The sequence below is a fragment of the Fringilla coelebs genome (assembly GCF_963513975.1).
Source record: "Fringilla coelebs genome assembly, chromosome: 2".
NCBI lineage: Eukaryota > Metazoa > Chordata > Aves > Passeriformes > Fringillidae > Fringilla > Fringilla coelebs.
The window spans coordinates 38,690,615-38,707,613 of record NC_140029.1 but is presented as its reverse complement, the minus strand read 5'-3'; the positions used below and the strand labels follow the sequence as shown (position 1 = coordinate 38,707,613).

The following is a 16,999-nucleotide window of genomic DNA, read 5'->3' as shown; positions in this document are numbered from 1 at the left end:
GTAAATGTCCACACAAGTACCAAATAATTGATTGTGATTTGCTCAGATGATATGGTAATAGGACTATATAAATATCTGAAATTAAAAGAATTCAGGATATCACCTGAAATGACTTCAGAACTTTGAGCTTCAAACTTTGTAAGGAATGGAAAATGTCATTCACTTGTTTGGATTTTTTTTTTCCTAAATTCATTAGTTATTAGCACTACATTTAAATGTGCATTGAGGAGAATAACAACATAAAGAGACTGAGAAGCTCAATTATACCACCCACACCTAGAAATAATCTTTTTACACTAAGAATCTGGAACAATGTTTTAAAAGCAAATAAAGCAATCTGTTCACCTTCTATCCGTTATGTTCTTTTTATTGAGAAGATTTCCCTGATTTATTTTGAACCGAGAAATAAAAATAGAATTAATTTCAGTTTGCCATGAATTGCAGTCTCTGGTATTTTTAAAATGTATAATACTGTGCTGATTACTCTTTGTTTAAAAGGATGGTAATCTGTGCATACTATCACAGTTGGAGCTCTGTTCCCACCTGCCAGCTATTTTCTTACTGTTTCTCTGGGCAAGGAGGTTTTTTTGTGTTGCTTTTAAAGTAATTTGCCGCAAAGAATAAGTAATATAATAGCTCCTATTCTGCAAAAGCCTTTTCCTAAGTTGTCTGACCTTTTATAGAAAGGTCTGAGCACATTCACCCACCCAATTATGGTTATGTACCCAAGGCACTTAAGTTAGTAACTTCTCTATCTTACTAATATGCCTACCTTGTTTTTCAGACTGTGCTGCACAGAATTGTGAGGTGACATGAACTGTATGTAAAGTTTTCAAAAAGGCAACTGAAGAAATCAGTTCTAATATATATTTCACAAAATATATCAGGCTTCTGGAAATGATCACATTATCTGGGAAATGTCTAAGGGTCTAAAATCAAGAATATGTTATATCCTAGTAAAGACTTTTCTCCAGGCATAAACTCTAAACCAAACCAAGCTGCTTGTTGGAGCCACTGGCTGTTGTGCTTTCATAATTGTCTCAAAATAAATTATCTATCTATCTATCTAGCTAGCTAGCTAGCTAGCTAGCTAGCTATCTATTATGTAATTATATTACTTAAAATTACGTATTTATATGAAGCTATTAGAAAGTGTCCAAAGAAGGGCCAGGAGGGAAATAAATGAGGAGTGGCTGAGGTAAATTGGTTTCTTCAACCTGGAGGAGACTGAGGGGAGACCTCACTGCAGTTACAATTTCCTCATGAGGGGGAGAGGAAGGGCAGGTGCTGGTCCCTGTAGTGACAAGTGGCAGGACCTGAGGGGATAGTAAGGTTTGAGGGGATGTGAGAAAAATATCTTCCCCCAGAGGGCGGTTGGGCACTGGGACAGGCTCCCAGGGAAGTACCAGCACCAGCCTGACAGAGTTCAAGAAGAATTTGGACAATGCTCTCAGGCACAGGGTGTGACTCTTGTGGTACTCCTGTGCAGGGTCAGGAGCTGGACTTCGATGATTCTTGTCAGTCCCTTCCAACTCAGAATATTCTATGAATCTGTGACACATCTGGAAAAAAGTAAACTTTTTTTCATGCCTGTCACCTCATTCTCTCTGGCAGTCTTCCTATTTGTAAAAAAAGTGCAATGAATTCCTAAAGAATCATATTTTGAATGCTTGATTTCTTTACCAGTCCTCCCTTTATTCCACTTGCTGAGCCTTCCTTCTGACAGACTCAAGTCACTGGATGAGGAATATGAGTGAGGATGCTGCCAATCCAGTCATGACCTTTTCTTGAAGACACTGCAATTGCAATATATTTTAGCCCCTGTTATCTCAGGAATTACATTTCTCAAATACCCTATACCATGTTGTGGAAAGTGAAGTCTATTTAATTTCACTGAGGAGCCAGTGCACAGCTTGGTAAATTGGTAAGTCTGTACTTTGAAGAATGTGATAACAACAGGTGCTGCAGGAGGTTCCGCTGGACTGTAGGAAAACCATCAACATGAGGCATGTTCTTGGAAGCAAGATCCATCCTTATTTTGCTGAACTTCAGATTCTTCTTGAAACTGATAAAGAAAACACCACAATCTCTGAACAGGTTAAAACTTCACAAATATTTATCTTTTCTAAAAGCAGAAGGAAAAATTTTAGTGTTGAGAGATTATTAGTATTCAAAAAGCAAGGGAAGAAAGCACGTAGCTAGTACCTAGCTGTACAGTGGAGGGGGGAAGAGTATAGCCAAAAAAATACTGAGAAGCATTTGTTTAACATTTGGCAGGAGATAAATGTGGGCACAACTTTACTCAGAATTGTATTTAATTTTTGATCCATGATCTTCATTGGAATGTTGAGGTATAACCCTTATATGTGTCAGATATTTTCAAAACGTTCTAAAACAAGTTTTTTGAGGCACCCATGTTTTTTCCTTTACTAATGGTCTATTAAAACTATGTGCAATGCTCAGTTTGTTTTTAGATGTTAGTGTAAGCTTGAATACTCTGGTTTTCTATGCCTCTTATTTTGTAATGAGGTTTCCCCATATACTAGCAAAAGTTGTGGAGACATTTGTGACTCAGTTTCAGGGATTACTAGGTGGTACTTAACAATTTAAATCTGTGACAAGCTGCTGTTTCCAATTTCTGTTTTCTGTGTCATGTGTATCTACACTGAAAAGAAAGGGGCCAGATATCCTAGCAGACATAATTCTAAGGAACATGGTTAAATATATATATGATCTTGAGCTATAGGAGGAAGATGCAATCCCTTAATTTCCTATGTATGTAAAAACACCCTTTTAAAACTGTTAAATAAAATTATCCATTTCAATTAGTTATATTTATCTTAAAATTATGCATAAATTGTTTTGTAAAGCATATACAACTTTGATAACAAATATTTCTATCTCAATGAGATAATATAATTATTTCAGATGAGAAGGCACATCATCTAGGAGATCCTGGATTTGAAAATCGAAGTCTTTGGATCACCAATCTGTCATTTCTTAAGCACAATTTCTGAATAACAGTAACTTTCATGATGGTGATAGATTTCTTTGAAGTGTAGTCATTGTAGGAGGCCTGTAGTTGTTTTGTGAGGACGCGTCCCCTTTTCTGCCCTCCAGCTCACAGTGCAAAGGAGATACAGCATGAAGTTTTAAGCTTCTGACTCAGTGTTGGCTACCCAGTCTTCAAACAGGCCTTGTTTGGCACATTGGCTTTAATTAGGTATAGGTTTTCCTGTGTGCAGCTCAGGATTGTGCCAGGCTTGTAATTCTGACCCTTTGGCCAGTAGGTTTGCCATGCTGTAAACAGTACTTGACTCATTTTTGTACTCTTGGGAGCTGCCTTACCCAGCTGGCTTGTTCCAGGTAATATTTCTGTAACTGGGCTTTGTTGACCAACAGAGAAACAGAAATTGTGGAAGGGCTAGGATTTCTTTAGAGAATGCTCAAGAGAATTGTAACACACCTGTGGCTAGACCTTGTTGTTAATCCTAGTAATAAAGGCTCTCAGACTCCATAAGGTGTAGTTTAAAATAGCTTTTATTGTTATCTTTAATTGGAAATAACACAAGAAGGACAAAAAGGAATAGAACAGATATCCTTACATCTCTTTAAGTTGTGCAGCATCAGAAGGACTTCTAATCAAGGCCTGTCAGGCTGCCTGAATTCTGTCTGTGCTGAGGTTCACCAGTGTGGTGGCCTTCATACCTCTTATAGGATATTCTCAGAGGTAAGCATTGTGGGTCATATTCACTGTCAAACAAAAGGATGTTCCCATGAGAACTTTAAGAAAAAGGCAAAGCCACATAGGTGGCCACTTATTTCATATGCAGCAAATTAAATGTTATGCAGTTAATCTGCGCTCAGCTGGTCCTTAAAGCAAGTTTGTGGTGTCAACCTGTGCTCAGCATAAGCAGCAGTACCAGCTGCTTTCATTTTGAATGTGCAGTGTGTATAACATAACTTTACTCCTAAATGACTTTCTGATTTATTTTTTCCCCTCAGTGGTCTGATACACTGGTAACATTTGGTTTGTATGTAGCAAGGTGTATTTTAGCCCTACTATCTTTAGCTGTATCTTCAATACTAATGATCCCGGCATTTGGAAGCACAGTTTTTTATAAATGGATGTGCCCTTTTTTAAAATAAAAACCCCTGCATTTGTGGGTTTTTCATAGTGGGATGGTGTTATTTTTAATCTCACAGGGAGCCAGAAATTGTCCTTCAGTCAGGTTTGATTCATCTCTTTTAGATTTACAGATCCTAAATGGTTATGTGTAGCCACAGACCATGGAAGGAGACAGTGAAAGGTATCTGGGACAATGTTTCTTAGTCAGCCTGAAGCACACCCCAAACTGGCTAGACTCAGGAAATGGTCTTGTATTGGCTATTTGCTTTTGTGCAGATGATTTTCCTTACAGTAGTTGGTATGTGGTTGTGTTTTGTACCTGTGCTGGAAACAGTATTGACAACACAGGGATGTTTCAGCTGTTGCTGGGCAGTGCTTGCACAGTCAAAGCCTTTTCTGCCTCTCACCCCACAAGGGAGCAGGCTGTGGGTGCACAAGGAGCTGGGAGGGGACACAGCCAGGACAGCTGACCCCAACTGACCAGAGGGATGTCCCATATGGCATCGTGCTCAGCATAGAAAGCTTGGGGAAGGAGGGGTGTTCAGAGTGATGGTGTTTCTCTTCCCAAATCACCATTGTGTGTGATGCAGAGCAGCTTTCCTGGAGATGGCTGAACACCTGCCTGCCAGTGGGAAGTGGTGAATGTGTTCCTTGTTTTGCCTTGTTTGTGTGCACAGCTTTTACTTTACCTATTAAACAGTCTTTACCTCAACCCACGAGTTTTCTCACTTCTACCATTCCAGTTCTCTACCCCATCCCACAAGGGGCAACTTCTCTGAAAGTTATCTTAGGAAAGGAGTTGTTCATCTCTCAGGTATAATTTTGTTTGACATGTGCAGTATCTGTGCAAATGTCTACACTGGGACAGTAATATATGGAAAAGCAGTCTTCTAAAAAAGCAAAAAAATACTTACTCTGCCTATTTAAAGATCTTTTTACTTAAAATTTGATTATTTTTTATCTTCAAAAAAATGAGAAACCATTTGGTTAAAAATAAGTAGGAAATCTTTCACAGAAGAATTGAATTATTAATGGAAACCTTGACTCTAGACTGTTTTGATGGATAAAACTAATTTATCTCTGTCTCCCTGAGATATTTATATCATCTGTCTAAACAGCATGAGTCACATTTAAAATTATATCAATTTGTGCCACCTCCAGGATAACAAACTGGAGCTGGTTCAGCTGAGTGTTGCTTTCCTTCATTTTAATAATTCAAAATATACAATTGATTTTTATTAAAATTGAGTCAGTTCACTGTACAGGGAATTTGAATCCATTGCCAAGAGGGGAAAAAGAGATGTCACTGATCAGCAGTGAAATTTATGCTTTCTTGTATTTTGGACATTCTTACTACAAGTAGAGGAAAAATGTGTGTTGTCTTTGATTCTTGAGGTATGTGTATGTATGTATAGGCACAAACTTTTTAATACTAAGTACACATGTGTAGTAATAAAACACACAGGGTTTTTACGAATACAACTGTGGGTTTTATATACACTTCAAGTAAAAGACTCAAGCTGTGTTAAAGACCGTTTGGTCTCAGAGCACTGTCCAGTACTAAGAGTGCTAAAAGTATGTATTGCCCCTGCCATGTGTTGCAACTGGGAACAATGAAATTGAAGTAGAAATGTTTGGAAAACTTTTATCTCTTTCTCACTTTTTATTTTTTTCTAAACCACAATGAAAAAATTATTTTAGAATTTTTCATGAAATTAACTTCCAAAAGCTTTTTTTTACGTCATCTGGCATTCTTTGATATTAAAAAGAATTATTACACATTATGCTTTTTTTTTGCATTTATTTGGTGAAAACGTTAGTTTCTAATACCTTGTTAGGCATTTAAGCAGAAGCAGGATGGAAACATAGAAAGGGCTACACAATTGTATAACCTGACAAAAAGACTTGTGTGCTGAGAAATTTTAAGAGCACAGGTGACAATCTCACCTGTATCTGTTTCTTGCTGAGACAGATATTTGAGAGTTGAAAAAATTCAAAAATTTATATGGAGTAATAGACCATGTAAAAGAGTGAAAATTCTTCCTCGCCCCTTTCAGAAACTGTTGCTCTGAATTCTGAAATATAGGATTAGAGTAGTACATATTAAAAAAAAACAATGCTATGACCAGTATATGCAATAAAAATCTTTTATAAGCATTATTTAATTTAGTTTCTAATCTTGTCAGTGGGATTGCAATTGTCAATAAATATAGTTTTAAATTCCAAGACTAAATAAAATCATTCATGGTGACCTCTTTGGGCAGAGAAATATAACTATAACCTCAGTAGTGGAGAGTATTCATACTTTCCGAGGCAGCAATTTTTAAAATTTTATTTTTAATTTTTTTTAAATTTCAGTTTAATTTTCTAATCTATTTTAGTTTCTAAAGATACTGATTTTAAGGTATTTTTTTATCTGATCCATAGATTATTATTAATGTATTTATCTAATACATGTCCTGTATTATGTTGATTTAAATTTTAATTGTTTTCTTAAAATACTCTTCTGCAAATGCTAATACTTTTTATCTCCAAATTTAGGAATAGTTCTTTTTAGTCAGCTTATTTGCACAACTTGTATTCAGAGATGATTAGAAGATTTATAAACTCCTGCATTCACACTGACACAAGTCAACATGAAACAAAGATGTTATTGCTGTAAATACTTCAGAGTATGTACAATAAAATAGCCACTGTGTCTAGTTGATTAATAACCTTAAAATTAAATACCATCAGTAGTCATGCCCTCACACCTATCTCTGGTATTTTTTCTCTATTTTAATGTAGGATCTGATTGATTTTTTCATTTTAGAACACCATTTGATATTTGTTTACTAAAACACTGTTCTAAGCAATCCCTGCAACACATGGCACAAGTGCAAGAGGAATTTTTTTGCTTTTCCATAGGAAGTAGCTGCAGTACTTTGTTTAGGTTTAATCCATACCTCTGTTGGAGTTATGATTTAACAACATTTATGATGTTTTCATTGTCAAAGTGCTTTTGGTAATAACTAGATTGAGACGGTTTGTCATCAGTTTTTATTTTAAATCTGAAAATCCATTTCAGATAAACTTAAATGTGCATGAGGAATGCAGTCACTGCAGGGCACTGAGAGGCAAACTGTGCTACAGACCTTGCATGCTCTTGTCAGTGTCACTCAGTCTCTCAGGCTTCCCCACAGCCCAGTGCTCAGTGGTTTTGTCTCTTACTCTGGGCTACTCCAAGGTCTGGTCACCCTAAATAAACGTGGATAAATTGTTTTAATGTGAGAGCATGTAAGTTCCAATGTAGTGAGTTTTCTTTTCATTTTTAATAGCCTTTTGAGACAGAGATAAGGTTACATTTCTTTTCATCCTTAAAGGTCTCTCCTTCTGTGTTACTTTTAAAATCTCTGATGAAATTCTTATCAGGACTGTGGTTTGTTGATAAAGGAGCTTCAGTGACAAAATTGGCTTGAAATGTTCTGTTATCATCAGGCTGCTTTTCTCATGAAATTTCCCCCTGGATTTTTTGAGCATTGTTTCTAAATTCCAGCCAGTCTCCTTGGTCAGTCCAAAGTTTAGCCTCATCCTATCAGCACAGGGAGAATAACAAGTGGTTGTGATGTGAAGGAGGAGGCAGTATACTTGTGAAAACTCCAGTGTCAAGAAGACCTGGCTTCTGTTGGAGGCAATGCAACATAAGCAACCAGGACCCCACCCCTAAAAAGAGGTTAATTAAACATACTGAGTTGGAGAAAAAAGTAATAATACCAACTACTTCTTAATTTTTCCTCCTAAAACTGCAACTCTAACAATTCTGAAAAAGGAGATTCAGAGAAATGCTTCATCTGAGTTCAAGTCACAGTTATGGAGAATCTTAAATGCAGTTAAATAGAATAGTCCATTTTGCAAATCCTATCTTAGTGTAATCTGAAATGTTTTCACTAGCTTTTCATTGGTGTAAAGTAGCACAATCTATTTCACTTACTACTGGAAAGAAAGTTATCCATTTAGAAAGAAATATTAAAAACATCCTCATTGTGCTGGTCTAGGTTGAAAGTGCAAAAAAATGTTTTAACTATTTTCCAAAATTTTCTATTCTTACAATTCAATTATCCTTCCTATCTAATATCCCAATCAGAATTTGGAATCCATAACAAAAAATTCTTCATATTTCTTCACCCATCTAATGAATTTTTTTTCAGATTTAAAAAGCACTTCAAAATCATTCAGGCGTTGCTGAAAATGCATAGTAATGTGCCAAATTCATTTATCATTCCAGCTGCTGATTTTCTTCTGATGACTAACTTCATGCTTGAGAGAGAAATCCTTATCTTAGCATCAGCATCTCACCTGCCTGTATAAAATTGATTCTATTACAATTTTAAAATGAGAACTGCCCTCTGTTGTGTTCTTTCATAGAATAATTGGGCTTTAGCTGTCAAAAACGTGGCAGCAAGGACATCTGAGTGCATTTCAGTGTCTGGCCAAACAGCCTGGATCTTCATGCAAAACTAAGACACATCTTTTGATGTGAGGGCTGCTTTCCTGTAACTAATGTGGCACAACCACATAAATAGGTATTATTCCAAAGGCAGTATTAACAGTTGTGTTTATTCAATGAGCCAAGAATTGATTAAAAAGCTTTGGCAGTTTAATAATCACATGAACATAGTTTCACAGTTCCTTCTAGACAGGGAGGGCTTTTTTCATCTTGCTGAGAAAGATGGTGACTGTAATTTCAAAGGTAGCATGTTGCCTCATTGGGCTGTTGGTTTGTTTTTAAACTGTCTACCTCTATTCATACATAACGTCTGAAAGCTCTGAAGTACCAAGATGTTTATCCTTACCAAAATTTCTATGACAAAATCAATTATCAATATTTGCTTTATAAAGAAGAGCTTTTAAGCTCATCACTTGGACTCCTGGTGATGTTTTTGTGTGGTAGAGGTCATCTATAAAATGAAAGATGCAGGAGTTAAATCTAGTCACCTTTCTTTCAATTCAAGGTCTTAACATCAAGACCAGTCTTTTCTTATTTTTTCTTTCTGTTAAGGAGTCAACATTTTTGTGCCCCACCACTGCTCTGTAGAAAAGATATTCATGGCAGATAAACATTCACACATGCTCTTAGCAAGAGCATGGGAGGTAACAAACCAAGTAGTTTGTTTGGACTGATTTCATTGCCTATGGAAAGTTTAAGCACAAGGATGTAGCAAATTTCAGTCACAGTGAATGTAATGTAATAAAAAATATTAAAGAAATTTGGTACAAATGTGGAGAGAATCTTTTCCAGTAAGATGCACAAAAAACCCAATAGCACTGCTGAATGATGCAATTTCTGCAGACCCATAAAAACCAAAGCAATGCTCAAACTTAGTTTCTGGTCCATCCAATAATTATTTAATATAATTGTTTTTATGAAGCAATGCAGTTCAACCTGTAACTAAGCTGACATCATGCTCCTTTTTTATTGAAAATATGTCAGAATATTTAAACCCTGACATTGAATATTGTGTAGATAAATGAAGCAAAAGAACATAAATGAATTATCTGTGGTTACATGCAAAGCTATCTAATGATGCATCAAACTCCAAAGTCGCAGCTTCCCAGCCATTTAGTGAAAAAAGACAGAGAACCTCTGAGGTCTGTTCAGCCCACACAGGACCTGAGTCACTCTGCAGAAGTGCCTGTCTCTCATGATGGATTACACACAGAGCTCAGTAAAAGCAGGCTTCCAAATCGATGTCCTGAATACGTGCAATGCAGATGTGGATTCAGAACTTTTATCACAGATTTTTACCTTTGTATCTTCGCTCTTGGACCTGTAGGCATGTAAATGTGTAGTAGAAAAATATTTTTAGAAGGCAATTAGGTTGAGGCCTAGGGTCTAAACAGAAGAATATGTCATCAGACCCAAATGTTTATGGTTTAAATTACCATCTTTCTGCTCAGATGTTTTAATTCACAACCAATTGGAACTTTGCAAGTGGCTAAAATTCTGCAAATGTTTTCCCTGGATAACTTGACTGAGTCTTCCAAAGTTTAGAGACCTAATGGCAGTTTTCAAGGAGAAACTGGGCTCAGGACCATATCCCATACATTGTGTGAAAAATTTCAAATGCAGATTTGTTGCCTCTTCCTGTCCCTAGTGATATATCCCCAAATGTACATCTCAGACACTTGTCATCTGAAGGCTTAGTCACACCAGACTGTTTCCAGAGCTGATGTCAATATGCAGGCACATTCTTCTTGCTCTTTGCAGCTGGGGAGGTATTAGCCTGTGACATCATTTCCTTGCCCCTAGTCTGTAATCCTGTGCTTGTATTTCCAGTTTCAATCCACTTTTACTACTTCAGTCCTTCAGGTTGTCAGTCCAGTTATTTTTGTATGATCTTTAATCTTCGCCTCTCTGGTGAGGATTTACAGGTTCGTTATTGCCAAATGTTGTTTGTATTATCTGAAGTTCTTTAACAGTATCAGTAAAACACACAGAGTTCCAAAAACATCATTTGGAACATAGCCAGACATCTTCTATTCCAGTAATATGCCTTTATGTCCTAATGTTGTTTCCTTACTTTAAACTATCTTGTGATTCTTTGGCATTTCTAGAGCGTTTTGTCTAGAATATTTTTTCCTTTCATAGGCAGCATTGTGTCCAGCACATATGATCCTACCACATGGATTTCTTATGTTCCTTTTCTTACAATATTCATTATCTCAAAAAAGATATGCCAGGTTATTTTGGCATAATGATAGTCCATGCCGGGGTAAAGCTGTTATTCATTATATTCCATTTTCATTACTTCAGTGTCTGTAGCTATGCAATGCTTCATAGTTTATTTCAAATCCTGGCACAGCTTATGAGGTAACAGACATTTTTTTTATGTTGTCTGGATCATGTACACTCCTTTTGTTTAAAAGAAATAAAAGCTAGGTTTCATTTTTCAGACACTTGATTGCCAGCCTGATAGATTCATCAATAGTCTTTGTTGCTGAACTGCCCTTTCATGTACAAGTATTTTAAGTACTCTCAAATGGAGGTTAAGGGGTCTTGCCCTCTTGGTCCAGACACTTCCTTAAAAATAGTTTTATGCCTTTGTTTTCTTCTCTTCTTAGATGAGTAATTTTCATTTCCAGAGAGCATGTCATTAGCCCCACTGCATTTGCAACTGGTAATCAACATCCCTATATTAGTTTCATTTTGCGCTGTAAATTGTCTTTAATCTTAACTGGTTTTAGCTTATTGGTGAAGTCACTCTTTTTCCTGTTTTCTTTTTATTTGGATGATGAAAGTGCATTTTAGTACTTGAAATTTTGCAAGATCTGACCCTGCCTAACATTTTCTGTTCTCACTTTCTTCATATATTTTCTGACATCTGACAGTTTTTCTAGCATATTAATTTTATATTCCACCCTAAAAGCTTTCTGCATAGTCCGGATATCCTCTGAGGTGACTGCTCATCTAGTTAGAAATTGAACTCTTTGTTATAAAATGTTTCTCCCAATGTTTGAAGCTGCAAGTTTTTCACAGTCCTCAGACAGTCTTTTTCTTAAAGGAGTTACTGCATTTTCTTCAGTCTTATTTATGTCCTTGTTTTCTGGTTTTGTTGATGTTTTGTTGATTATGATTTTTAGTGAAGTTCTGATTTATTTGTGTTTAGCATTTATTTGTGTTACAGTTGTTTTTTTAAAAATTGAATGAATGTGTCATCACTTTGAGATACAGCTTTCTTAACCAACTATTTAGTGAGGTTTCATACTTCACTTTTCTCTTGTTCTGTGTCACATCCTGAAATACGTGGCTACCAAGGTCTACCCTTTATTGCTAATATTTATTTTATGGGAAGTTGCAATTTTGCCTTATAAATTTCATAGTGATAGCTACTCCTTACTTACTATTTTATAAAATTATTTGCTTTCTAAATAATGCAGAAATTTGTACACAACAAATGGGTTCCTACAAAAACCTTTCTAAAAGAAAAGGTTTTTTTTTAATCTTACCCAGTAATCAACTTCTGTGCCTTTTAAAATTTTCTTACAGTTTATCGCATACTTGGTTTATATTTCATCACAGCATTATTTTTGTCATGAGGAGGGCAATAATATTGGTACACATGGGTGTGGGGAGTGAGCAAGAAGGGGATTTCTATGTCAAACTGACTTGCAGATCAATTGCATCATCCATGGGACAGGGAAGATCCAGCGAGGTATGCAAGTTATTTCAGGCAGTTAGGGCCTTCTACACTTCAATATAGACATTTCACCCAGATTTTTGGACAGAATATTGCCATTGCTTCACAATAAAAAAAAAAATCCATATATTTTAAGGGATGGTAAAGGTGAAAATTATGTGTGCAATCTTACAAATTCATAGATTCCTGACAGTTTCTTTCAGTTGCATGTAAATGATCTTCCATTGCTTCTCAAAGTTGAATTAATTTCAGGTTTTTTGGTGTTTTCTTGTTAAATAACTCCTCTTTATAACCTCTTTCATGAAAATATTTCAGTAATTTTCTTTCAACAGACTGTGTTGCATTTTAAGTGAAATTATTTATTTCCTTCATGCATCTCGTGTTAGATTAGTGCATCTCTAACTGAGAGAGGTTAGTGCTGCTGGACATTGGTAATAATTGATACAGAGTGGTTTCTGCCTTACTCTGTCATTTAGACATAGAATGGGAAAATGAGTCCTACTTTTATTAGAATATCTTTTCTTCACCAGCAAACATCAAACTGTTAAATCACAAGAGTGCCTAATGCAGAGTATGCAAAGTCATAGTGACAAGCAAACCTTCAAAGGAAAGAAAAAGGTTATGTTTTTTCTTGACATTTTTTGTAAGCTACCCTAGAATTTACCAGCACTTTCTGGAATGGCTTTATGCTGTTGTCTGTCTGTGAAGCAGAGGAGTCACTAGAATAGGTTTTTATTATGTATTTTATATCCTTCTTTTCCTTTTTCTTTACCAATGGAGAGTCAGTCAGCAATTTTTAAGATGGCAGCTCCTGTTTTGAAACAATAACTAACATGTTCTCTTCTGGTTTTGGTTTATTTTATTTTTGCAGCTATTGAACTGTATTTTGTCTTAGGACCATGTTGGTAGGCAAGCAAAGTTTTCTTGAGCAGCAAAAGAAATTTTTTCTAATTAAAAATGTTATTTTAAACTCCTTCTTACTGGCAGCAGACTGGACTTGTATTTTTCAGGCAGTTGACTCTAACCAGAGGAACAGATGCATTTAAAATAGGCTGCAATTAGATTCTGGTTTTAAGATGCAGTGATAGGATGGGAATATTATGTAAATTACATATATATTCAAAAGATATTTATTTAAAAATTTAATGCTCCATTTTAAAAGACATGCAATTGTTTTCATATTTACTTCCTAAAATTGTATAGGAATGCTAAAGAATGAAGTACTAAAAGTTTGCTCCTGGAAGTTAGGGTAAAAAAATGATACTTTGTATGCAACATAAATAGTGAAAATTGTCCAGCCTCTCATCCACCAGCCCCCCCAAGTCCTTCTGGGCAGGGCTACTCCTGGCCTGTTCATCCCCCAGCCTGAGTTGGTACTGGGGGTTGCCCCAGCCCAGGGGAAGCACCTTGCTCTTGGTCTTGTTAATCCACGTGAGATTCCAAGGAACCTTCTTCTTGAGCCTGTCCATGTCCCTCTGGATGGTATCACATCCTTTGGTGGTGTCAGCTGCTCCACTCAGCTTGGTGACATCTCCAAATTTGCTGAGGGTGCACTTGATCCCTTTGTCTGTGTCATTAAGAAGATAATCAGTAGCACTGGTCACAGTACAGATCCCTGAGGGTCTCCACCTGTCAGTGGTGTCCTCCAGGGCTCTCGATGTGACCCCCAACCAAGTCCTTGTGCCCCTAACAGCTCACCCAACCAACCCATCTCTCTCCAGTTTAGAGAAGGATGTTGTGGGTGACTGTGTCTGCTGCACTGCAGAAGTTCAGATAAATGACATCTGTAGCTCTTCTCTTCTCCACCGATGTAGTCATTCCATCATCACGGCACAAGTTGGCTAACCAGGCCTGGCCCCTGCTGGAGCCATGTGCTGGCTGTCTCCTTGCTATTTTTAATTGCATGTGAACTCTGTTAAGTTAATCTGTTAGTCATGTTCATTTAAAAATGTAATTGATGGAATCTATTTTAGGAGCTGGATAAGAAAATACCACTTTCTGAATGAGAAAAGAAGGGTCTTGACACACTCTTTCCTTCCTTTGCTAGGCCATGGAAAGTGTGACTGTGGGAAGTGCAAATGTGATGAAGGCTGGTATGGTGAAGCTTGTCAGTATCCAACCACTTGCAATCTTACACGGAAGAAAAGTAATGAAATGTGCAAGAATTCTCAAGATATCATCTGTTCTGGTGCAGGTAAGATGTCTTTTGTTGCTTTTGGTACCTTAGTGCTCTCCCAGTGCTATCTTGAGAATCACTGTCATTTCTAACTAGTAATTTTGTATAATATGTTTCAAGAGATTGAGAGTAACTGTAGGTATACTAAAGTGTTTAATTTTCCTATAGGCTTATTTTTGTGCATAAAATGTACACTGATTAGGAACGCCTACTTTAGTACTCTGGTTTATCCATAGCTGTTTTGAGTCGATTAAACTGCAACTGTGTCATTTATTTTCCTCATCAGAATGTTGTTGCAAAGGTTTTAACACAGGAAGTGATATAATCTCAGTCAAGTGTTTGTGTTTACAGAATGCAGAAATGGCATTTGCAAATAGTCTTCCTGGACATTTATAAGCTGTGCAACTTTTTGAGACACTTTCAAATTGTACCTGTAATTATTAAAATCAGTTGTAGAAGATCTGTTGAATCATTTAAAGGAGCATTTCCATCTTCACTGTTCTGATTTGGTAACACTCTCTTCTCTAATTGTTTAGTTTTATAACCATCCTAACTTAAATAGGTCTTTTCCATAAAAAAAAATCAGAGGAAAACCAAATGGCCTTTTAGAAGACTTCACTGAAGAATGGTACCATTTTAAAGGGCATTTTCTACCAATTAAACTTTGAGAACAGAAATTGCCTTCTGGTTTTTCCATTACATTGACCTCCAAATGGAAAAAGGTTTCAAGAATGCCACTTCTGCTCACTACTGCTAGTCTTTAATTTCTGTTGGAATCCACACATTTTCATACAAGTAAATTTCTCACAAGTTAGTTGCTGGCATGAGGAAGGGATCCCAAGGATTTGTGGGACTTGTTAGAGAGAAGGTAGTACAGGGTAAGAATCCAGTTTAACATAAAACTATTAGCATGCAGCATACTGAGTAAATGATATACTTAATTTCTAACAACAGATGTATGAAACTTGCTATCGAGAGAGCCATGAGAGATAGCAAGCCATGAGAAACTGGCTTTCAAAAATAAGTATAGCTCATTGTACTTAGTCAAAGTTCTTAAAAGAGAGCCTCTTTCTTTCCTTGGTTAGAAGTCTTCACAGGAAAATGAAAATAGCTTAACAGCCACTCCAAGTAACCAAGGGGGAAGTGTTTGTGGCATCATGAGAAGAAGAAATGGTTTTGCTTTTGCACACAGGACAGGAATTCCAATGAGACTGACTAGGGAGTTTGGCTAATTTTGATGGGCTGTATTTTGTCTTGGTGGGATTGCTTTTTGATCTGCTACTGACAGTCATTGACGTCTGGGCTCCGTTTTGTAATAGCCAATAAAAGATAGGAAGGGACAGCATGAGCTGTTACAAACACAGATAATCACTTATTGTAACTTTTTTCAGTAACCAATCAAGATCCACCTAAAAATTATTTTTTCTGACTTAGTTCCTAATCATTTCTCAGAACAATTAGGGCATCCTACCTAAACTGAGGTTCTCTATGTGAGCAATTTTCTCATTCCCCAATGGAAGGAATGAACATTTTTATGACACACTGTCTCTCTGACCCGTTTAGAACCTCTGACCAGTATAGGAATCAATTTTCTGTTTTATCTTCTTTCCTGTTCAGGAGTTATCTGTAATAATGACAGTTTTCTCAAAAATTGCAATTGTATTTGTTTACCAAGTAATTGTAGGAAATAACTCTAGTTCTGTAGGTTACTTGTGTTGTATTATTAGTTGTATTATTGTTATTATTACCTTATTATTATATTAGGTCTTGCATACATGTTTACAGTTTACTCTTTTAGAATGGCCGTGTCTGTCGCAGAGCCCAATACTTCTGTTCTTGGATTTACATGATGTTTATTAAAAGTCATGCTATGCTTGTAAGGGTAAAATTTTAAGGGTAAAAATGTCAACTGGTTTCTGTAATCTTGTGCAATATCAGCATAAAGCTTCTATTTTGGAGAACTTCTCTGATGGCAATAACTGTGTTTTTAAAAATTCATATGGATGTCATGTGAGGAGTATGAGTGTTGTGAAGTGAATTTTAAAAATATCTGTACTTGCTGGCATAGTGATGCCATTGACTATTGAAACAACTTGTTTGAGACCACTGACCACAAGGCCCCAGTAATGTGATATTGCACAAAGTCCTCACCCTTTCCATTTTAATAAACGTAGGGACAAGGGGGTTTTTATATGAGTGGCATAGTAATACTTTTGTTTCCAATGTCATTTTATTGTATTTGTAATTTTTTTTTTTTTTAACTGTGGAACTCATTCATACAGTTATTTATGATCTCAAGTCAGATAGACCCTTTGAGGGAAAAGAAGGGATTCTTCTTTCCCAGGGAGCAATAAAAGAATTTCTTCCTATTCAGGAGGGCAGGTCATGGAAGGAGGCAGCCACTGAGCTGAAGGGCAACTCTCCTCAAAACACCAAGGAGCAAATGTGTGACACGATGAGCTGTGATAGAAGAGAGATCTCTTTACAAATCCATTTGCACTGTTTGCTGCATTGCCT

At 36.4% G+C, this 16,999-nt stretch overlaps 1 protein-coding gene across 1 annotated transcript in view; it reads left to right on the top strand.

Annotated features, from left to right (window-relative positions):
• Positions 1-16,999, top strand: part of ITGBL1 (integrin subunit beta like 1) — a gene marked incomplete at both ends in the record, with an annotated part of 122,242 nt that overhangs the window by 37,774 nt on the left and 67,469 nt on the right. Inside the window, one exon of the mRNA XM_084227118.1 lies at positions 14,354-14,500. Coding sequence (XP_084083244.1) covers positions 14,354-14,500 — 147 coding nt within the window. The remainder of the gene's footprint in view (positions 1-14,353; positions 14,501-16,999) is intronic.